Source organism: Schistocerca gregaria, chromosome 5 (assembly GCF_023897955.1).
Source record: "Schistocerca gregaria isolate iqSchGreg1 chromosome 5, iqSchGreg1.2, whole genome shotgun sequence".
NCBI classification, from domain to species: domain Eukaryota; kingdom Metazoa; phylum Arthropoda; class Insecta; order Orthoptera; family Acrididae; genus Schistocerca; species Schistocerca gregaria.
The window spans coordinates 352816832-352841535 of NC_064924.1; the positions used below are offsets into that span (position 1 = coordinate 352816832).

The window sequence follows — 24704 nt, forward strand, 5'->3', positions numbered from 1 at the left end:
GATCTTTCTGGAGATGATGATATGATGAGTCCTGCATCAAATCCATCATCTTGCCAATGTAATATGTTACAGGCAGAAGAACAGTAACATTTCCCTTGTTAGCAGGTAAACTACTATTTCTGTGTATTCTGTAAGGAACAGAGTGCATTTCTTTCTTCAGTGTTGCTGCGCTGTATCTGCTTGGTTGGAGAGCATCCTTGTTATGGCCTTATTTCTTCAGCAGTCTCACTGGGAAGTTTCAAGACACCTTGCTCACTGCCACATGATAAAATCATTAATGGGCAAGGTCTTTGGAGTGGGTGCAAAATTTACTCCCTTCTCCAACACTGATACTGTGCCGTCACTTTGTTTGTTTCTAAAATTAAACACAGTGTGTCTACATACTTTGTGTTCTTGTGATAATTGGCATGAAAGGCAATGGAACTTGGAAGTCTGACACACAGTGGCCTGCTGCTGCATCCCGTCCAAAAGCGATCACATAGATTTGTTTACCCACTCCCACGAATCCACTGACAGGCACAACAAGATATTCAGCTGAAGTGAAAGCAGGCTCATAGAGACTATCTAATTCTTGTCTTGTATAAGGATTCTTTCTGTAATCAATACATTGCAGGTTCATTGTTCAATCCTTTTAGTGACCACAGAATCTATATAATGAGTAAACTTGGCAAATGTCATTATAATTTGCTGGTCCAAACATCTCAATAAAAATGTGAGAGAGCACAACAGTCTGCTTCTCTTGTTGCTGAGTTTGTGAAACTCACTTACTCTATTGGCCATCCCTTCCTCACAGAGGTACCAGATGTACTCTTTGAGACTTTCCTGGTGTAATAACTGCCTGAGTGGTTCAAGAGCGTTACACTGGGTAATGTTGTGAAAGCTATACAATATTTCAATGAGAGAGCTGCTCCTCATCTTCAGAGGCTTGCTGATGTGTTGGTACGGCTTGCTAGTATATGCACTGGCTCTCTAGAAAAGAGCAGGCACCAAGGGGAGGGGGTCTACAACATCGTCATACACAAATCATGAAGGATGATGGCTTCCAGTGCCCCCTGCTGGAGAAACGGGCTTCAGTCTTCACCTGCATGATGTGGGAAAAGTGCAGCTGCAAATTGTGGTCCACTGCCTATATGAGCAGCATGTTGGCACTCAGTTTAAGTTTCCATCTGTGGTGACTCAGATTTGTTTGTTTGTGGCTGACAATGCCTTAGTAATGCCAGTGGTGTTTCCCATACCTCGTTACTAAGTTGAATTCCGTCGTCACTTATACATATTTCAACTGCTTCTTTAATGATGGAGTTCCAGTACTTGGAGGCACATGGAAACATCTTTGTCTCGCTGTAGTTCATGCTATGTCCTGTACCAAGACAGTGTTCAGCAACAACAGAATTCTCTGGCCGACCCAATTTGCTGTTACATCTGTTTTCAGTGCATCTATTTTTAACAGTATTACATGTGTGGCCTTGTATGATTTCCCACACTGGCAAGGTATGGTATTTTTTTTATATAAACAATCAAAGCAAGAATATGATTCAATTGCTCCAGTCCAAGGTGATACTGGGTGATGAAGGGGGCACTCCTTTACTGCTGATTCTTGTGGGTAGTGGAAGGATTAAGGGATCTATGAGGATACAGCATGAGAAATCTGTTACAGACTATGTTTGGGGAGTAGTACCTGTCACCCAGTATCACCCTGGACTGGATCAACTGAACAGTGTCCCTGGTTGGGGCTTTGATTATATATTAGCATCCTCAAAAATATGGGACATCCTACCCAAGATCCTTCCCTGTCCTCCTAAAAGAGTATTTTATTACCCATCCAATCTACACAACATCCTGGTCCATCCCACTGCCACTCCCAGTCCCAGCCCCTTGGTGTGGGGATCATTTTCCTCTGGAAGACCCAGGTGCAAGACCTTACCCATTCAACCACCCTTTGCATCCTACTTCAGCCCGTCACAGGCTTATTCTATCTCATGAGCACAGGGTCGTCTGTGAAAGTAACTATGCTATAAACCAGCTCAGCCGCAGTTACTGCTAAGCATTCTGTGTGTGCATGATCTCCAGGCAGCTAGCTGTCCATCAGAATGAATGAGCACTGCCAAACTGTGGCCAAGAACAAAGTTGACCACCCTGTTGCACAACAAACTGCTGAACACAACATGCTCAAGTTCAATGGCTACTTCACACATCTACATCTACATAAGTACTCTGCAACAACTGTGAAGTGCATGACAAAGGATACATCCTAAGGTATCAGTTATTAGGGCTTTTTTCCCATTCCATCTACATATGGAGCACAGGAAAAATGGTTTCTTAAATGCCTCTGCACATCCTGTAGTTAATCCAATCTTATCCTCATCTGCATCCTCCCCTTCAGCACCAAATTCTCTGAGTACATAGACAAGATAAACAATAACAGCCAAACAGTTGCAGAATAAAGATTTATTTAAATCCTTGACAATGGATTTGGTGTATCTAATTATACCTTCATCAGAAGCAAAAATACACCTGAACAGGAAGACATCTTCATTAGCAAAAGACTTAGCAAGATAACCGAGATAGAAGGAAAAAAGTCTTATAGCTTTAAGTAACCATGAAAAATGCCAAAGTATTACAAGCACAAAACATTTAGGCAGTTATTAAAATCACATCCTGCAGTGGAGATGCATAAAACAATCATGCCAAAGGCGTCGTCAGAAAATTAAAATATCACCTCCATCTGTACAGCATAATTATAAACGTTATAAAGATGTGGTCGATTCAAACACGGCATACTATCAGTACTTAGCCTGTGAACTAGCGTGAAAAGGGTATGGGAGCACTAGGGCAGACAATTTCACTGTGAGAGGGCACTTGTGGTCTGCCCAAGACACTCAAGCGCATTAAAACACCGGGCTACATACTCATGTGCATCAAAATTTTAAAGGTTTTGCTAATTTAAACCCTCTGTCTTAATAAATAAAACATATCAGATCCATTTAAAACACCCGCATACAATACAAGATGTGAACACCAGTTTGCCTGTGTCCTAGTGTCAAGCAGATGAAGCTTGCACTAAGGAACATATCCCACAAGAGAGGGCACTAGTGTCAAGCAGGAGAATCTCACACAAATTAAAGGCTCGGATATATACTAGTGAAAACAAACAAAATGTTTTAAGTCTAAACTGTCTGTTGTCATGAATAAAAAACATAACAAAATCATTTAAACCACACATAAACATCAAAAACCGCAAACAACAATCATCACAAATATGTAAAATCCCAACTAGACAGGAAAGGAGCATTTCACCAGCATCAACAGACAAAAAAACTAGCCTCTAGTCAGCCCAGACTATATTACGTTTGAGCAAGAATTGGTTTGAAACTATTCAAAAAATCTTTGTTTCTAAGCTGCACCTGTTTGTTAAGAATAAACCCATCTTTTCGAGATAGGTGCTTGAATTCCATCCTCCATACCCATGATGAGCACCTCAAGGCACTCAGCCTGACCGGCTGGATATGGGTTTAACAGAGCTTGAAATCCTGAGCTGAGAACTTGTCAGCACCACCAGTCATCTCATACATCAAGATAGGGTTTGTTATTGTTGTTGTGGTCTTCAGTCCTTAGACTGGTTTGATGCAGCTCTCCATGCTACTCTATTCTGTGCAAGCTTCTTCATCTCCCAGTACCTACTGCAACCTACATCCTTTTGAATCTGTTTAGCGTTTTCATCTCTTGGTCTCCCGCTACGATTTTTACCCTCCACGCTGCCCTCCAATGCTAAATTGGTGATCCCTTGATGCCTCAGAAGATGTCCTACCAACCTATCCCTGCTTCTAGTTAAGTTGTGTCACAAACGTCTTCTCCCCAATCCTATTCAATACCTCCTCATTAGTTATACGATCTATCCAGCTAATTCTCAGCATTCTTCTGTAGCACCACATTTCGAAAGCTTCTATTCCATTCTTGTCCAAACTAGTTATTGTCCATGTTTCACTTCCATACAAATACTTTCAGAAATGACTTCTTGACACTTAAATCAATACTCGATGTTAACAAATTTCTCTTCTTCAGAAACGCTTTTCATGCCATTCCCAGTCGACATTTTATATCCTCTCTATTTTGACCATCATAAGTTATTTTGCTCCCCAAATAGCAAAAGTCCTTTACTACTTTAAGTGTCTCATTTCCTAATCTAATTCCCTCAGTATCACCCAACTTAATTCGACTACATTCCATTATCCTCGTTTTGCTTTTGTTGATGTTCATCTTATACCCTCCTTTCATGACACCGTCCATTCCATTCAACTGCTCTTCCAAGTCCTTTGCTGTCTCTGACAGAATTAGAATGTCATCGGCGAACCTTACAGTTTTTATTTCATCTCCATGGATTTTAATACCTACTCTGAATTTTTCTTTTGTTTCCTTCACTGCTTGCTCAATATACAGATTGAATAACATCGGGGAGAGGCTACAACCCTGTCTCACTTCCTGCCCAACCACTGCTTCCCTTTCGTGTCCCTCGACTCTTATAACTGCCATCTGGTTTGTGTACAAATTGTAAATAGCCTTTCGCACCTTGTACTTTATCCCTGCCACCTTTAGAATTTGAAAGAGAGTATTCCAGTCAACATTGTCAAAAGCTTTCTCTAAGTCTACAAATGGTAGAAACGTAGGTTTGCCTTTCCTTAATCTTTCTTCTAAGATAAGTCGTAAGGTCAGTATTGCCTCACGTGTTCCAGTGTTTCTATGGAATCCAAACTGATCTTCCCCGAGGTCAGCTTCTACTAGTTTTTCCATTCGTCTGTAAAGAATTCGTGTTAGTATTTTGCAGCTGTGGCTTATTAAACTGATTGTTCGGTAATTTTCACATCTGTCAACACTTGCTTTCTTTGGGATTGGAATTATTATATTCTTCTTGAAGTCTGAGGGTATTTCGCCTGTCTCATACATCTTGCTCACCAGATGGTAGAGTTTTGCCAGGACTGGTTCTTCCAAGGCTGTCAGTAGTTCTAATGGAATGTTGTCTACTCCCGGGTCTTTGTTTCGACTCAGGTCTTTCAGTGCTCTGTCAAACTCTTTACGCAGTATCATTTCTCCCATTTCATCTTCATCTACACCTTCTTCCATTTCCATAATATTGTCCTCAAGTGCATCGCCCTTGTACAGATCCTCTATTTACTCCTTCCACCTTTCTGCTTTCCCTTCTTTGCTTAGAACTGGGTTTCCACCTGAGCTCTTGATATTCATGCAAGTGGTTCTCTTTTATCCAAAGGTCTCTTTAATTTTCCTGTAGGCAGTATCCATCTCACCCCTAGTGAGATATGCCTCTACATCCTTACATTTGTCCTCTAGCCATCCCTCCTTAGCCATTTTGCACTTCCTGTTGATCTAATTTTTGAGACGTTTGTATTCCTTTTTGCATGCTTCCTTTACTGCATTTTTGTATTTCCTCCATTATCTCTTCTGTTACCCAAGGATTTCTACTAGCCCTCATCTTTTTACCTATTTGATCCTCTGCTGCCTTCACTATTTCATCCCTCAAAGCTACCCATTCTTCTTCTACTGTATTTCTTTCCCCCATTCCTGTAAATTATTCGCTTATGCTCTCCCGGAAACTCTGTACAACCTCTGGTTCTTTCAGTTTATCCAGGTCCCATCTCCTTAAATTCCCACATTTTTGCAGTTTCTTCAGTTTTAAACTACAGTTCATAACCAATAGATTGTGATCAGAGTCCACATCTGCCCCTGGAAATGTCTTACAGTTTAAAACCTGGCTCCTAAATCTCTGTCTTACCATTATGTAATCTATCTGAAACCTGTCAGTATCTCCAGGCTTCTTTCATGTATGCTAACTTCTTTTATGATTCTTGAACCAAGTGTTAGCTATGATTAAGTTGTGCTCTGTGCAAAATTCTATCAGGCGGCTTCCTCTTTCATTTCTTAGCCCCAATCCATATTCACCTACTACGTTTCCTTCTCTCCTTTTTCTACTACCGAATTCCATCACCCATGACAATTAAATTTTCGTCTCCCTTCACTACCTGAATAATTTCTTTTATTTCATCATACATTTCTTCAATTTCTTCGTCATCTGCAGAGCTAGTTGGCATATAAACTTTTACTACTGTAGTAGTTGTGGGCTTCGTGTCTATCTTGGCCACAATAATGCGTTCACTATGCTGTTTGTAGTAGCTTACCCGCACTCCTATTTTTTTTTTTTTATTCATTATTAAACCAACTCCTGCATTACCCATATTTGATTTTGTATTTATAACCCTGTATTCACCTGACCAAAAGTCTTGTTCCTCCTGCCACAGAACTTCACTAATTCCCACTATATCTAACTTTAACCTATCCATTTCCCTATTTAAATTTTCTAAGCTACCTGCCCGATTAAGGGATCTGACATTCCACACTCCGATCCGTAGAACGCCAGATTTCTTTCTCCTGATAACGATGTCCTCTTGAGTAGTCCCCACCCGGAGATCCGAATGGGGGACTATTTTACCTCTGTAATATTTTACCCAAGAGGACGCCATCATCATTTAATCATACAGTGAAGCTGCTAGCCCTCGGGAAAAATTACAGCGATAGTTTTCCCCTTGCTTTCAGCTGTTCGTACTAACGAGCACAGCACGGCTGTTTTGGTTAGTGTTACAAGGCCAGATCAGTCAATCATCCAGACTGTTGCCCCTGCAACTACTGAAAAGGCTGCTGCCGCTCTTCAGGAACCACACATTTGTCTGGCCTCTCAACAGATACCCCTCCGCTGTGGTTGCACCTACGGTACGGGTATCTGTATCCCTGAGGCACGCAAGCCTCCCCACCAACGGCAAGGTCCATGGTTTGTGGGTGGGTGGGGGGGTGAAGCAAGATAGGGTATGCTTCTGTAAATGATAAACTGTTAAGACTTGTGTGCAGTGTTGCAAAATTTTTAGCAGTCGTTTCAGCACTGTTACTGGAAAGATGGGTTTGACAGGTTCTGTAGATGCTGCTTTGCATTATCTCAGACCAGCCATTGCAAATAACTTCAGTAATGAGAATATGACTCTCACTACCCCAGAAGAAGTAATATCTGATATACAATCTTAAAAAAATAAAAAAATAAAAATTATGTTTATGGAAAAGTGCTACATATTCAAAGCTGTGTTCAGTGATAACTGGGTATAATTTGTGCGTACTAAAGGTTTGTAGTGTTATTTATTTGTCACTGTCATCAGCAGTCACATGGTGCTCAGGAGGTCTGTCTGTGCACCCTTTGTTTTGACTCTGCTGCAGTAACTGTGCTGAGTTTAGAGGTGAACAGTTTTTGGAACTTTCATTCTTGTATACAACCATGCCCACCAATGGATATGTGCCCCTGATGAACAGATTCATCCATTTGAATGGCATATATCTTGGGCACAATGCATCAATGATGTGTCACTGTTTTCAGAAGTGGTATGTGGAACATTCCCACACCCATGGACCAAGTTCTGCATGTATGTTTAGCACAGGCACACATCAAGATCAACATATTATGTAAGCAGCAATGGCCAACCTAACAGCATCCAGGGACAAAATATTGGTATATGTTGCAACTGATTTGTCACAAGTTGTAATAAGTGTCTGATTACATCAGTATTATATTCCTTATGGCATAGATAAACATTGATTGAAAAGTGGATAGGGATTGCACCTGTTGTGTACAGATACAGGAGAAACTGGCCGTTGCCTGTAAACAGGTGGAAGCTGTGTTGGCCATGGTCAACAGGTTGCTGGCCTAGGCTGCAATGCTGTTGGGTCACCTGGGATGAATTCTTTGGTAGCTCTGATGCCTGTAATGTTACCTGGGATCCCTGATGTTGATGTTGCGATGCTTTGCAATTCTCTCTGGCTGTGTAGCTGTTCCCTTACACCTTAAAAACAGGTCTGATGTATTGCCCAATGTTGTGGTGGCAGTCACTGAATGTAGCACACACAAAAGACGGCATTCCAAAGTGGCTTTGTAAACATGAACACATAGTCAACACATTTATCAATAAGTTCCAAAATCTCTCTCAGTACATGCGATTAATAAAAATTCCCATATCAAGGTGGGATGCTAAGTTCAAATGTTGAAAAATAACTTTACTTGTGTACCATGGCCAAGTAATGTAAAAGGTAATCAGACACATTAAGTTCAGGCTAATGTATAGTAAATTGATTGTTCACTTGGAGGCTAAATTGTAATAGAAGATTACATATTGTATTGAAGACAAAGTTCAGTGAGGCAGTAATCAAAGACAAGAGCAACAGCTTCATGCTGGTAATTGGTTGGCTGCTTGCTGACTTGCGGGAGTAGAGTATGTGTGAGATTGCCTCCACAGGTGAAAACTGGCTGGCTAGGTGCTGCATAACTTACTTTTGGTGCAGAAGTTTACGCATCCTGCTTCCAGGCAGACATATGACCAGCATAGAGAAATAGTGTTGTGATTATAGTGCTGCTGATTGTGTTGCAGACATCACTTTTGGTGATGCTGGTGCTGCAAATTTGCAAGGAGTGTTCTGCAGGTCAACTGGTAAACATGTTGTTATTTACCGGTGTTGTACGCTGTCTGGCATTATTATTTACTTGTGGTAGATGCCAGCTGGTGTTATAATTCGCTGGCAGTTTATGCCTTCTGGTGTGGAAACCCATTTGCGTTGACTGTGTTGCAGTGTAACTAAAGTCCTAGGATACAGCACCCATGGACTAAAGGACATATGAGCAAGCAGGGGATGATCTGTCTCTTAGGACAGGGCTTGGTCTTCTGGAAAGGTCCAGGCAAGTGCAAGTGACTGGACTATCTGTCATTGGGAGCTACAACATTAAGAAGTTGGTGAAGCCCCTTTTGGAAATAGTGGGCACGTCAGGAATGAAAACCAGTGTACGTCAGGAATGAAAACCAGTGTCCACTCTGTTTGCCTACTGGGGTCTTTACATCCAAGATCAGGAGGAGGCTGTGCCAGAAGCAACTTACAGCAGTGGCTGCAGATGGCTGCAAATCTTGGCTTGTGTCACCATGAATGATGCCTGTCACCTGGGTTCAGAGGCATTCCTAAGTTCCTGCAGGTAGCTAGCTGCTTCAGTGATGACAGCTAGCCTTGTCCATGAGAAGGAAGTAGAGCTGGCATTTTACTGCATCATTCTGAGAACCAAGCTGAAGCTGAGTGGAAGGAAACCAAAAGTTTTGACAATTCTGTGATTGTCTTGCATGCAGATTTCTCAAACTCTGCTATTTGTTGGAGAATTGTAGGACACCTCTTAATAGATCTACTCTGCACTAAACCTAGTGAGAGGGTTCTGGATGGCAAAATTGTGAAAAAATTGTTCTTGATTATTTTCCATTGAAATGTGTGGCACTCCTTACTATTATACTCATACTTGAAATAATTATCCATAGGATTGAATAACCATGATTTTTCACTATGTGATTATCTACAATTGTGCTTGTGGTGAGGATACCTGAGTACAACTGGAACAAACTGAGTGCTACAACTAAGAGATTTTCTTGGATATGCAGTCTTCCAAGATAGTTCTCACTGCATGTTGAATGATATCTCTTCGGCATCTGTGCAGCATGTTAACAGAGTAATAATGCAGCACAAAGAAATATACGTACTAACACATAATGTCATAAGCAAAATGCGGACTTGTGTGTTATTTAAGACTTGCATCTGTATAACATTACTAAATTACACAGTTACTGATTTATATCAATGATGAATGTTCCGAAACATTTGCACTTCTGACTTCAGGAGGAAAATATCTTGAATTTAACGACAGAAATTCTGTACCATCACAGCAGATAGCAGCTTTTAGGAGTACACATGGTGTGATAAATCCCACCATAGGCTTGATAAGATACCTCCTGACTTTAGACAGGAAGGGATGCATTTCTAATTAATTAAAGAGAGTAGCAATTTGTATGGGAGATTTGAGAACAAATGTGTTTATGTATCACAAGTAAGTAGAAGTAGAAATGGAAATAGAAGTTTATTGTCTCATTAAATACAATTTCAAGCCATTGACTTAAAAGTACAGGAGACTCGTCAAAACACAAAAACTGGTTTACTATCAAAACACAAAAACTGGTTTACTATTTTCCTTATAATACCAGTAATATAATATACAGCACTGAATAATTACTTAATTAAGCAGTCAATAGATTTTTTCAAAAGTAACAAACTTTTTAAGATTATCAGTCCTAAGTATTTTCTCTCACCTGCTCAAATTTTCAGGTTGTCATTTATGAATTCTTCTACTGAATAGTAACATTTCTGCACTAGTTTCTCATATAAGGTATTTTCAGTGTTTCTACATTTATGCTCAGCAATTCTCTTCCCTTCACTTTGTTATAAATTTTCATACCCATATAATATGGAGTTTGAGCATAAAGTTTTAAACGATGGGTGGGCAGCATAAAATTATTTTGATTTCTGGTGTTGTAATCATGTTGAAAATGATTTGCTACAAATAAATAAGGTTTACTGTCTACAAAGATAATCAGATCATATATGTATAGTGAGGGAACACTTAGTATACTCAGATTTTTTAGGAGTGGGAAACATGATTTTCTTTGCCCTACACTGTACATATTTCTAATGATTGCTTTCTGAAGTTTTAGTGTTCGACACATGTGTTTTGAGGTACCCCAAAATACAATTCCATACCTTATTACTGACTCAAAGTAGTTGTGATATACTACTTTTCTTATGTCCATACTGGTAGCATTGTACAATATTTTAATTGCAGGTGCAACTATGAAAAGGTTCCAGAAAAAGTGTTGCTTACAAATAGTAACAGTGCCCACATAGTACTAAGGGCAGAACACAGATTGAAGTCAGATCTTTCAGTAGTGAAATTCTAAATCTGATTGGAATGTATATTGCAGAGAAAGTTAGAGTGCTAGTACTGAAGGTGTGTTTGTTTCTATAACAAAGATGATAATATCCAAATGATGTTAGTACAGATTCCTAATGTGAAATAATTTAGGCGAAGATAAATGGTAAAGATGGATCAAATATAGTCATCAGGTGATTTTGTAGACACCCATTCTTAGGGGCAGTAGTAGTGGAATATTTGAGAGGAAAACTGGAGAAGATTTCCTGTGAATTCCTTGGTCATTTTATAGTATTAGGTAGATATTTATTCTTCCATCTACAGACTTGATCATACATGGGGTTGCAGGGACAGCGAATCCTATGAAATTGTTCTAAATGCCTTATCCAAAAAATATCTTTAGCAGCTAACCACGGAACTGAATTTTGAAGGAAACGTATTAGATCTCCTGTCACTGACAGGGGATCCAATACAACTTTGCATAGACCAGGGAATCAGTAGTCATGAGGCTAGTACACCTTCACTGAAAATGGCTGTAAATAGGAATGTAGAGAAAGGTAGGAAGATATTTCTGCTTAGCAGCCATGACAAAAAATGGATTTTGGATTGTCTGAGTGGTCAACACAAAAATTCATCTCCAAGACCAAAAATGTTGAGCACCGATGGACAAAGTTCAAAAGTATTGTACAATATGTCTTGACTGATATGTGCTGTTAAAGTTGTGAGGATTGGGAGAGACCCACCATGTTAGAAAGCTATTACGAAAGCGAAGAGAGTCTCACTGCGGAGCTATTGGACCAAAACCTCACAGACAAACAAAGACTTGACAAAAGCAGTATTAATGTAAAGAAAGGCATGCATGAAACATTTAATGAGTAGATAAGTAAAATTCTGCATATGGACTTGGTGGAAAATTCTAAGCAGTTTTGGTCTTAAGTTAAATCAGTAAACAGATTGAACCCATCTGTCCATACACTCTGTGAACTTAATTACATAAAAGCAGAGGATGACAGAGATCAATTCAAAATACCGGTACTGAATACTTCTTACAAAAATGTTTCAATGAGGAAGATTTGTTCTGTGATTCCTCACTGAAATCATCACACAAATGTCAGAGCGACAGATATTGACATAAATGACCATGGATTAGAAAAGCAATTAAAATTGCACAACAGAGGAAATGCCATTGGACCTAATGCGATACCAATATGATTTTACATAGAGTATGCAAAATAAATTGCTCCTTTCCTAGCAGCAATGTGCTGTAGGTCACTGGAACTGGAAGAGTGAAGCAGTGCTAGTGATTGGGGGGGGGGGGGTCATTCTCTTTTTCAAGAAGGGTCATTAAATGTGTGCACAAAATTCTAGTGTTGGTCTGTTGTAAAATTTTATAACATGTTGTTTGCTCATATATGGGGTGTTCAAAAAGTCTCTCCGCAGTGCTGTCTGATTGTTAGCCACGCGTGCTGTATGATTCATCACCTGCACAATGATAGTCCAGTGATACTCTGTATCCATTCGTAGGAAAACTTGTGTTAAGTGAAATACTGAATGGTTATTTTCAACAAGATGGTGCAACCATGCATGCAGCTCGTGTTTCAGTGTCACTGCTTGCTGATGTTTTTGGTGATCACATAATTTCACAGGGACTCCATGGTTGCCTGACCTAACACCACCTGACTTTTTCTGCTGGGGTGCAGTGAAAGAAACTGTCTATAAAAACCATCCAAAATCCATTGATAAATTAAAAACTGAAATATCCACTTTCACTGCTTCTGTTACAGAAGAAATGTTACAGCTTGTGTTTGGAAACGTGATTACACGAACTGAATTGTGTATTCAACAACAGGGGGGACACTTTCAACATTTAATCTGAAAATTTGTAAGTAAATTTGAATATTCATTAAATTAATAACTTGTATTTCACTGAGTTTCATTTCAGTACATTCACTGCGGCATATGGTACACGTGGCTAACAATCATATGGCACTGCGGAGAGACTTTTTGAACACCCTGTATTATGACACTTCTGTAGACTGAAGATCACCTCTGTAGTAGTGAGCAGGATTTCAGAAACAATGATCACATGAAATTCATCTCACCCTCTTCATCCACTACGCTCAAAGAATGATAGATAGTGGCAGCCAGGTTGATGCTAAGTTCCTTGTCTTCTGGAAGACATTGGATTCAGTTTCACACTGCCATCCAATGATCAAGATAAGAGTGTAGCTGTGATACTGTACTGATGAGTTTCTAGAAAACAGAACATAATATATCATTCTCAGTGGAGATAAATCTTCAGACATAAAAGTAACTTTACACAAACCCAATAAATTGTTGAAGTACCATTACTTTTCACGATATACGGTGATGTCCAAAATTAAAGCAACCCACAGAAATTTTGTAAGGTTGCATTCATTTTGTCACAGAACAGTATAAACATGTGATGGTAAAGTAGCAACAATGTAAAGAATACAGAATGCAAATAAGTGCAACATGCATAACAATAAACAAATATGTTCTTTGTTTCCATCCAACTTAACGGATTTGCACACACATTCCAATAAGTGGTTAATGTGCTCAGTATGGCGTGTGACCACCTCTGGCAGAAATGCAGACCTGGCAATGATGGGGCATTCTGTGAAAGATGTCATCAATATCATGTTGAGACAGTAATGCCCTGCTTAGCTGCTCACAAGTCTTGGAGAATGGTTTGGATGCTGACATGATGCAATTCATCTGCTTCGTGCATCCCAGACATGCTCTATGGGATTCAAATAGCGAGAGTGAATAGTCTGTGCTCTGCATGCATGCAATATATTATGTTTACAAGAAAACATCAACCATTGTGCTTTGTGAGGTGGAGCATTATTATCCATCACCACAAAGTCTGGGCCCTCAGCACCTCGCAACAACACCGTGAAGTCCAAAGATCTTTTCATGATACCAGACAGCAGTTAAATCTTGCCAGTTCACCTGTACCATTCCATGAAGAGGTGTTCGAGTGGTCAACATAATCTTTGCCCACACAATTACAGATCCTCCTTGATATTGGTCTTTTTCCACAATGTTTGGGAACGAAAACCATGATCCACATTCCCTCCATATGTGAATCCATTGAGAATTGCTCTCCATACCATGGGGACTCCTCTGTGCAAAGAACATTGGCCCAGTGTTCAAGCATCCAGCTGGCATGTTGACGATTCCACTCTAGATGTTCCTTTTTGAAGATGCAACAGAGGGCCATAATGCTGAAGCATCCTGTACACAGTTTGCCCCAGTACTACATGTCCAGTGGATGCTGTCTGGTCAGATGCCAGTTGCCGTGCAGTACCGAGGTGGTACCGTCATGCCCTTACAGCCAAATAACAGTCCTCTTTTCCATGCAGAACATGATTGGATGGACATCTGTTGATAGTTTGTATCATGAATTAGACACAGGATGGGGAAATAGAGGTTTGTTGCTTTAATTTTGGACATCAGTGTATACAAATGACCTAGTGGATAACAGTGGAATTCCCTAAGGCGAGGTGTTATGTGGATGGTGCTATTACATACAAAGAAGTTGCAACACTAGAAAACTGTGCCGAAATCCAGTAGGGCCTGTGGAGGATTAACATGTGATGCAATGATCAGCAGTTGATCAACATAAACAAATGTAAGATTTTGTGCATAAACTGGCAAAAAGATCCATTATTATATGATTGCAGAACAATTACTGGAAGCAGTCACATCCATAAAATATCAAGTAGTAATCATGGTTTAAAGTGAAACAAACACACAAACCTAATTAGTGGTATGGCAGTTGCCTGGCTGAAGTCTGATTGAAGAATCCACATGAACTGTAATCTATTCACAAACAAGGTAGGGTGCAAAACTCTGTTTGACCAGTACCTGCATATTGCTCATCTGTCCAGAATCATTACAAGATAGGATTTATAGAGAAATAGAGAAGATCGAAAGAGCAGCAGCACATTTCATTAGAAGTTATTGAGTCAGCATAAAAGCATCATGGAGATGCTGGCCAGCTTTGGTGGCAGACATGGTAAGAGAGACGTTCTGCATTATGACGTGGCTTGCTGTTAAAATTCTGACATTCCTAGAAGAGTCAATCAGTATATTCCTTGCTCCTGTGTATATTTTGAAAATAGACCAGGAATATAAAATTAGGGATTCCAACTCACATAGGGCTTACCAAGTCATTTTTTCCATGAGGCATTCACAACTGAATCAGGAAAAGGGAGAATTGACTGTGGTACACAAAGTTCCCTCCATCACACTGCATAAGGTGAGTTCCGTTGTATAGATGTAGATGTATATGTAGAACATTGCATGACTCATTCTTGAATATTGGTCAAGTGCTTTGGTTCAAACCAAGTCAGATTAAAGGAAGACATTGCACCAGTTCAGAGACTGCAGCTGGATTTGTTACTTGTAGCATTGATAAACACACTACTATTATGGAAATGCTCCGTGAACTCAAATGGAAATCCCCGTAGGGAAAAAGACCCTCTTTTCATGAAAAACTATTGAAAAAGTATGCAACAGACTGCAGAATGATTCATTGCTATCAATGTACACCTCAATTAAGGATAGCAAATACAAGATAAGGGAAATCAGAGCTTATGTTGGAAGCACATAGACAGTCATTTTCCACTCACTCTGTTTGTGAGTAGAACAGGAAGCAGTGATAAAGATACCTTCAGCAAGGTACAGTATGGTGGCTTGCAGAGTATGTATGTAGATGTAAATAGTGATAGCAATATGTGAAACCGCACATGTTGTGTATTTATTAACATGTGTTCACTGCACAGCTTTCTAAATCAATGTGAGTGCATGAATAGACATAAGAACCAACCACTTACTCTACTCTATAGCTGAACATGGTCTACAGCATGACTCAAGGTTGCCAAATACTTGGTGTACTGCAGGGGCCATTTTTACCCCCTCAACAAGCACCAACTGAACTCAAGAGATGGGAACTTGCTCTTGAACATGTCCTCACATCTGTCACTTTTCTCGACTTCTGTTCAAACTCCCTCCCCGGACTATTTCTGTCTTCGGTAAGATTTCTGCATTTACTCAGTTTGTTAATCAATTGATATCTCCCCTAAGGAATGAATAGTTCTCATAGCTAGAAATAGATTTTCTTCTACTTTTTTGTTTCTGTCTTCTTTATTAGAATTTGCCTTATAATATTTAATGTCTCTTGACACTTCATCACCTTATCTTTTCGTTACGTCAGATGGCTGCCTGTAAGAAATATTGAAGTACTTACCTCATGGGAATTTGGAAAGCAGTATGTTCATCTGATTGCTTTGTAAAGGTTGAAAGTTCACAAATAAAATTGTGGTATGAAGCCCTTTTTGAACAACCCAGAGCAGAATGTTATGTAAGTGGAATAAGACTAGGCGTATTTTGGAAGAGATTGGTAAATAGATGTGCAAGGATTTAACTTCTGTTTCCTTATATAAATTTGAATTGTTTTTCAACTAATATACAGAAATGACTTGATTCTGTTTACATTTTAAAAATCTGAATTGAAATCTGTGACAACTGTTTCAGGTGTTGCAAGATTTTCAGAACATTTATGGTCCAGAGCTGAAGTCTATTATCAGTGATCCTGCACAAATTGATGCAGTCGTGAAACGTGTTGAAGCACTTGTGGTACCAATTGAGGAAGTTGACTTCGATATATTTAGTGATAAGAATGAAGTTAACTGGCAAGACATAATGAGTAGGTAAGTGAAAGAATTTTTCCATCTTTTACTGAGTCTTTTTTTAGCAAATACAGGGAAATTAATTTGATGAAAATAACGAAATACATCTCAGGTGAACAGCCTGGTGTGAGTGTACAAAGGACACAAGATTTTGGCACTCAACCATGTTGCCATCGTCAGGTGTGCTGATGTACTGCAAAAGGAAGGCCGGCGTGAGGTATATATCAGATTCCCTTTCCCCTCCATTGGGCGCTACCTCTGCCGCCCATGCCATGGGCACTCTCTCAGCCATCTGTGCCGGGGTTCAATGACTGGCTTGTGGCCCAGCATCTGGGTGTTCCCTCATAGATCCGCTCCCAGGGAGGTTTTGCTGGCGATGTTTTGGAGGTTCCTCCCCCTGCCCTCTCAAAGTCAGTACATTCTGGAATATTTCTATCTTCTCCTTAATCTGGGTAATGGCTGGTTCCCAAGCTTGGTTAAGGGAAGAGTCACTGTATTAGGACCGTGATCTTGTCACAATCCACGCCGTGAAGTTCTGACAGGCAATGCTCGGTGATTGCCGACTTATTACGCTGTTGCAATCTCATGTTCCGTTGGTGTTCATGGCATCAGTGCGAATTTCGTGTTTCGTGTTTCATTTATTATTTCTTCCTGGCTGTTGCTTCGTAATGAATTTGTCCCTGCGTGTATTATAACAGCTTTGAAATTTGTCTTAGGACCACTATTATTTCTGGAGTTAGAATCATGCTTTTTGATATTCTTAAAATGTTTTGCGAGTTGTTGAGGTTGAATGCCAGGGCGAACATCAATATCACAGTTCGGAACTACCACATTTTTTAGTATGGAATTGCCAATAACGAGAAATTCCTTTTCATCAACCTGTTTTGATGAGACACCGGAATTTTCGAGTTTGTTCTTTTTCTTGTACGTAACTGTTTTCCAAATGTATTTGTTTACAGATTTTCCACTCCGTATGCCGTCTGCGTCTTTTTTCACTGAAATTTGCGCATGAGAATCGTCCTTGTTTTGTATTGTACTTGACAAAGAATTTCCACATACACAAGAAACTGTTTCACTTGTCAACTTTGCATTTGCGTCTTTCAGAGATTTAATCTCCTTTTTCAGAGATCCAATATCACTTTGTAGTAATTTTATTATTTCATCTTTCGACTTTATCGTAGTTACAAGTTCGGCTGTTTCACACTGCAAACAGTCAGAGCAAGTCCATGCGAGATCGTCACTTATGAATTTTAGGTTCACTCTAGCGCACTTTTCATGATGCCAGTAGTTGCACTTTACACATAAGACTCCTTTCATAACACGTTTTTTACACTGTTTACACAATGAACTTTTGTTTTTACTCTTTCTGTACGCATGCGATGTGTCATTACACTGTTCACTCGGCGCCATCTTTTGATACTGACCTATGTATTCCTTGCCACATAGGCACAGTATTTTGTAAACCCCTGATTTTCGTAAACCAAGGTCATCCTTAACACTGCCAAGACGTGCTGTGGTTTTAGCTGGAGGGCAGAAGATGGTTTTTACTTGATATTTGCATAAAATGCATCCAACTTTTCCTGACAAGGCCCCACAAAATGTAACGAATGCCATGGCCATGTTTTCCTCAGGTTCTTCATTAGTTTCTGCCATTTGTGTCAGACGTAGAGCATCCCGGATTGGCCTTTCCTTATAACCATTTCTCAGAAACATGGAATTCAGATGGGCTAATTCTTGTTGGAGACTGTCCTTATCAGAGAGCGTGTGAGCTCTGTGTACAAGAGTTTTTTGCATGCCATTCTCCTGAGGAGGGTGGTGGCAGCTATCCATGTGTAGGTATAAGTTGGTGTGAGTTTTCTTTCTATACACACTGTGCCCTAACTTGCCGTCATCTCGTCTTTTGACAAGAAGATCAAGAAGGTTAGCATCCCATCTGATTCTACCTCTATGGTGAACTTGATATTCTCGTGTCTTGACTTGAGATGTGAGAGAAAGTCCGTCAGCTTGCCTCTTTCATGTGGAAAAATAACAATCGTGTTGTCTACATATTTGAAGAAACATGTAGTTTTAGATTCGCTGACTCAAAGGCTTCTTCCTCGAATTGTTCCATGTACATGTTAGCCACGATGGGAGAGAGAGGACTCCCCATAGCAACACCTTCAGTCTGCTCATAGTAGTCACTGTCAAATAGAAAATATGTTGTTGCTAGAACTTGTCTGAACAGATTGGTAGCTTTCTCATCAAATTTCCGACTGATGAGTTCCAGAAATTCAGGTAACGGAACCCTAGTAAACAGGGAAACCACATCGAAGCTCACAACTATGTCAGATTCCTTAATCGTGAGGTGGTTGTTGCATACCAAGAAATCCAAAGAATTAGGGATGTTGTGTGGGCATGTCCCCACATGCCGGCTGAGCAGCTCGTTGAGGTATTTGGCAAGAGGATACATCGAGACACCAATATTGCTGACAATAGGACATAATGGGACGTGTTCCTTGTGGATTTCCGGTAAGCCATACAGCCTCGGAGGAACAGGGTCCCTGGGTCGTAACTTCTTTGTGACCTATTCAGGGAAGCCGGAATCCTTGAGAAGCGCCAAAACCTACCTGTTTCTTCAGATACATGGATGACACGTTTGTTATTTGGCCACATGGAAGAGGCAAGCTGACGAAATTTTTTGCATATCTTAAGACATGAGAATATCAAGTTCACCATGGAGGTATAATCGGATGAGATGCTCCCCTTCTTGGATGTTCTTGTCAAAAGACGAGATGACGGCAAGTTGGGACACAGCGTGTATAGAAATAAAACTGACACCAACTTATAACTACAGCAGATAGCTGCCACCACCCTACTCAGAAGAACGGTGTGCAAAAAACTCTTGTACACAGAGTGCACGACCTCTCTGATGAGGACAGCCTCCAACAAGAATTGGTACATCTGAAGTCCGTGTTTCTGAGCAATGGTTATAAGGAAAGGCAAATCCAGGAAGCTCTACGTCTGACACAACTGGCAGAAACTAATGAAGAACCTGAGGAAAACACAGCCATGGCACAGCTTGACCATTGTTTCCTAATTTTTTTCATTATTCCTGTTATTAACAGGCTGATGAACATAACTTACTGTTTCTGTTGTTTATGTTAAAGTTGTTTACATACAATAAGAAGAGGATCCCCCCTGAGAAATCAATATAAGCAAAGAAGATCAGAGGATCTGGCATGGGGCGGTATTGGTGGGGTTGGTTGTTTGTTCTCTTTATTTGTAGCTGGTCTGACTAACATTCATGCCACTCACTCAATAAGGCCAAATGGAACATTTGTGTGGGTAACTAGAAAACATTTGATTTCCTGTCCTCTTGATGACATTACAGTCAAAGTGCCGCAAAATAATTATCTTTTCTGGAACATGAAGACAAATAGAGAAAAAACTGGCTATAGGACAATTATAAGATTTATGTGCAGTTAACCAGAACTGATTTAAAAAATATTTGGCATCCAGGCAAGCACTTTACAAAATTAAACTAACAGCACCGTGCACCTGCTGTGATTGTCATCAGCTCCTGTCAACGAATCTAAAGCTATTACTAGGTTAGTGGTCAATAAGTTACCGTGTTGTAAAGTGGATATTTTTTGACCAATGCAGTATTGTATGATGTAGATACAATTATATACTGTGAAACAGCTTATTAATTCCAAAGCTGAGTGTACTATACCTAAAAAATAATGAAAATACTCCCAAATGGTCTTTAGGATAATGTCTTCATGTTAAAACACACACTTCAAATTTGAAGTGTGTAGCTGTTGTTTTGCAGTGGTCCTGAAGTTTACAAAAAAAAATGTTGAACATTTTGAAAAATACTTTATGCAATTAAATCAAATGTTATGTTATTTACTCGTGTATTTATCTTCACTGAATGTGATGGAAACTTCTAAGGGCTGTATGTCAATTGTTCTGATGTGTTGTTGGACAAATGCTCTCAGCAAGCTACATACTGTACCTAGTCAGGGTTTACGATACAGTGTGGGAAAGCCCTGTGCCCTAGGCACACAGTACTCATGTACACCTCATCTCCACATCACATTCCATACTCGTTTCCTCCCATTAATCCACATATAATTTTGTGCAATTATTATTATTACCTTTATTACCAATTCTATGTCATTCACCAGCCACAGCTGGACAGACAGTGTCAAGATACATCATCATCAAAATACATGAATACAACTCTACTATGATAGTAATTTAATACCACAAGACATATTTCAGTTATAAATTAGATTACAATAATGTCACACCTATAAAGAGATACAAGTATAAAATGAAATTAGGTATAGCGGTTGCTGCTGGAGTCATGGAACTGAGCTGCAGTTCAAGTAAACACTATGCTATTACTAGAGAAGAATTCTTCAATATTGTAGAAGGGTTCCTCTTTTAGCTAGCACGAAATAGTAATGTTAAACTGCTCCCATGGTAAAGACTGAATGTGATCAGGTAGAGCATTAATTAATTTTAGGGCCACCATTGGGAAGCTGTTTTGTGTCTCTGCTAATCAACACCTTGGTATGTTGATACTGTCTTTCGTTGCAAGTGCTGTATTTGTGAACTTCATTTCTCTTTCTGTAAATATCTTGGTTACTCTTTATGTGGAAGAGGCAGTTCCATATATACTGGCTGTAAACAGTCAGAACTACTAACCTGGTGAAAATTGGTGTACAGTGGTTGTTTTTTTGCTTGAAGTAATGATCCTCATTGCTTTCTTTTGCAGTAAAAGCACGTTCTTGCAGCCTGCAGAATGGCCCCAAAACAACAGACCATAACTGATGTGGCTGTGGAACATTGCATAGTACACAGTTAGAAGGTACTGTTCTGGTACTATACTTTTCAGTTTCCTCAAGAGGTACAGGGCCCATGAAAGTTTGGAACATAATGTTTGGCATGCTGTTGCCAGGTTAATTTGGTATCAATGAGAAAGCTTAGAAGTTTAACATGTGCTGCATTACCCAGTCCTCCATTATTGTTGAGGCTGCATATCATCCTCTGAGTTTTTTCTTCATTAATTTTCATTTTGTTCATGATAAACCAGGCTTCAGCTTCATTGAACAAGACTTCTGCTTGTTGGACTGCCTGTTCAACATTCTCTCCTTTTGAGAAAAAGGTTGTATCGTCCACAAACAGCAAGGTGTGCCCATTGGAGCCTATGTCATTTATGAAGATAAGGAACTGCCGGGGCCCTATTACTGATCCCTGTGGCGCACCATGCTGTAGCTGCTTCTCACCTGAATCAGCTCCTTGCACGGAGACAAATCTGTCATCTGTTTCTCAGGTAGGATTCAAGAGTTTGCAGGACAGATCCCACTACACCATACGTTTTTAGCTTTCTGAGCAGGGCCTTGTGTGGGATGCAGTCAAATGCCTTAGTAAGGTCACAGAGTACTAGTGCTATAGACTCTTTGTCTTCAAAACCCTGACTTATGTTTGTAAGTAAGTCAAGTACAGCTGTTGTTGTTGACCTGCCCTTCCGAAAGCCATGTTGCGCATCATAAAAGAGACTATTTCCTTCAGAGTAACTTAATAGTTGTTCTTTCATTATCAATTCCATCACCTTTGCTAATACTGGTATTATAGATATGGGCCTGTAGCTTGAAACTTCATGTGGACTGCCTTTTTTGTAAACAGGTACTGTGCGTGCTACTTTCAGGAACAAAATTGAGTATTGTTTTTGAAGCAGTTATATTAAACAAGAAAATATTATGAAATTACTTGCATTTTGAATGCTTTTAATTACAAAATATTCTAGCTCAGATTACAGTCCATCTTCAGGAGAAACTTCACAATTAATCAACTTTTCCAAAAATTTATACAGAATAATAGCAGACTTGAGTTACACTTAAGTGAATGATTTTTAAGCTTCTGCCACAGCTTTTTTTAAATTTAAATTTGAATTCATTTAATAAGGTTATTGTAGGGTTGTTGCAAATTTTGGTGACAAACATAACAGTAAATTAGCCTGTTCTATCTGTTTTCGTTCACTGCTTTCACATGGCATCATAGTTTGTGGTAATTCATCATTAAGAGAAAAAATATTCATTGCACAAATGCATGTAATCAGAATAATAGCTGGAGCCCATCCAACATCACCATGCAGACATTTATTTAAGGAAATCAGGATATTCACAGTACCTTCATAATACATATATTCACTTATGAAGTTTGTTATTAATAGAGACTGGATTACATGCACCAAAAAAACCTTAAAATAAGCATTCAAAATGCTTAAAAATGCATGTATAGTGTCGAAATATGCAAAATCAAATAATAATAAAAAATTGTGGTTACTGCATGCATTATATCTGAAAGTCGAAACTGTGCATATCAGTTACAAGGAAGAGTGCTAGCTGTGCAGAAAAATCAGTATATTTAGAATGCTGATAGTTTCTGAATGCTTTCTGGTAGAGGTTAGGAAGGGGGTGTTTCTGGGATTATTTTCTAAAAATTTGTGAAATGGGGACACATACCATATTTCAAGGATTGTCCCTTCTTTGATATTGTTCTCGGTAACAAGCAGATGTGATGCAAGCGAATGACAGTGAAACAATCAATATGTACAGGACCAACTTCGAAATGTGTGCACAGAGGGTCATGCTCAAAAACTCCATAATATTTATTTAGAAAACAACATACAACATGACTTTTTGGGGACAGCTTTAACTTTTAATTAATACTATTGGACCAAAGCATCGTTTAGAATTTATTATACATTTTTCTACTATTTTAAACATAAATGACCCAGTACTGTTCCAAATGTTTGGTAGTTAGATCATGTCTTTGATCACTCAAAACATTCTTATAAGCAGAAAAGAACTGTTCTACAGCAACTGAGGTAATTGGGCAGTATTTGAATTTGAGTGCTACATTGGCAGTTATTGTTTCTGGTAAAAGTTCACCTGTCCCATTAATAAAATTATCAGTTTGGCACAAGCGTTCAAGGCTTAGGTTATTGTTTAAGATGTTTTTAAACTTTCATTTTAGCTTTTCATGGGAATACCTCTGGCAATGAGGAGTTTTACTTTTACTCCAAAATTTTTGAATGTGTTGTTCCAGTCATTAAGTTTCTTCTATGCTTCAGCTTCTTTCTCTCCGCACACTATCAAATCATCAGCAGAAACCATGGCATTTGGTTCACTGACTACACTCCTGGAAATTGAAATAAGAACACCGTGAATTCATTGTCCCAGGAAGGGGAAACTTTATTGACACATTCCTGGGGTCAGATACATCACATGATCACACTGACAGAACCACAGGCGCATAGACACAGGCAACAGAGCATGCACAATGTCGGCCCTAGTACAGTATATATCCACCTTTCGCAGCAATGCAGGCTGCTATTCTCCCATGGAGACGATCGTAGAGATGCTGGATGTAGTCCTGTGGAACGGCTTGCCATGCCATTTCCACCTGGCGCCTCAGTTGGACCAGCGTTCGTGCTGGACGTGCAGACCGTGTGAGACGACACTTTATCCAGTCCCAAACATGCTCAATGGGAGACAGATCCGGAGATCTTGCTAGCCAGGGTAGTTGACTTACACCTTCTAGAGCAGGTTGGGTGGCACGGGATACATGCGGACGTGCATTGTCCTGTTGGAACAGCAAGTTCCCTTGCCGGTATAGGAATGGTAGAACGATGGGTTCGATGATGGTTTGGATGTACCGTGCAATATTCAGTGTCCCCTCGACGATCACCAGAGGTGTACGGCTAGTGTAGGAGATCGCTCCCCACACCATGATGCCAGGTGTTGGCCCTGTGTGCCTCGGTCGTATGCAGTCCTGATTGTGGCACTCACCTGCACGGCGCCAAACATGCATACGACCATCATTGGCACCGAGGCAGAAGCGACTCTCATTGCTGAAGACGACACATATCCATTCGGCCCTCCATCCATGCCTGTCGCGACACCACTGGAGGCGGGCTGCACGATGTTGGGGCGTGAGCGGAAGACAGCCTAATGGTGTGCGGGACCGTAGCCCAGCTTCATGGAGACGGTTGCGAATGGTCCTCGCCAATACTCCAGGAGCAACAATGTCCCTAATTTGCTGGGAAGTGGCGGTGCGGTCCCCTACGGCACTGCATAGGATCCTACGGTCTTGGCGTG

General features: G+C 39.9%; 1 protein-coding gene across 1 annotated transcript in view; it reads left to right on the forward strand.

Annotated features, from left to right (window-relative positions):
- Window positions 1-24704, forward strand: part of LOC126273341 (dynein axonemal heavy chain 10) — a 1458287-nt gene that overhangs the window by 205257 nt on the left and 1228326 nt on the right. The window contains exon 87 of the mRNA XM_049976887.1: window positions 16397-16572. Coding sequence (XP_049832844.1) covers window positions 16397-16572 — 176 coding nt within the window. The remainder of the gene's footprint in view (window positions 1-16396; window positions 16573-24704) is intronic.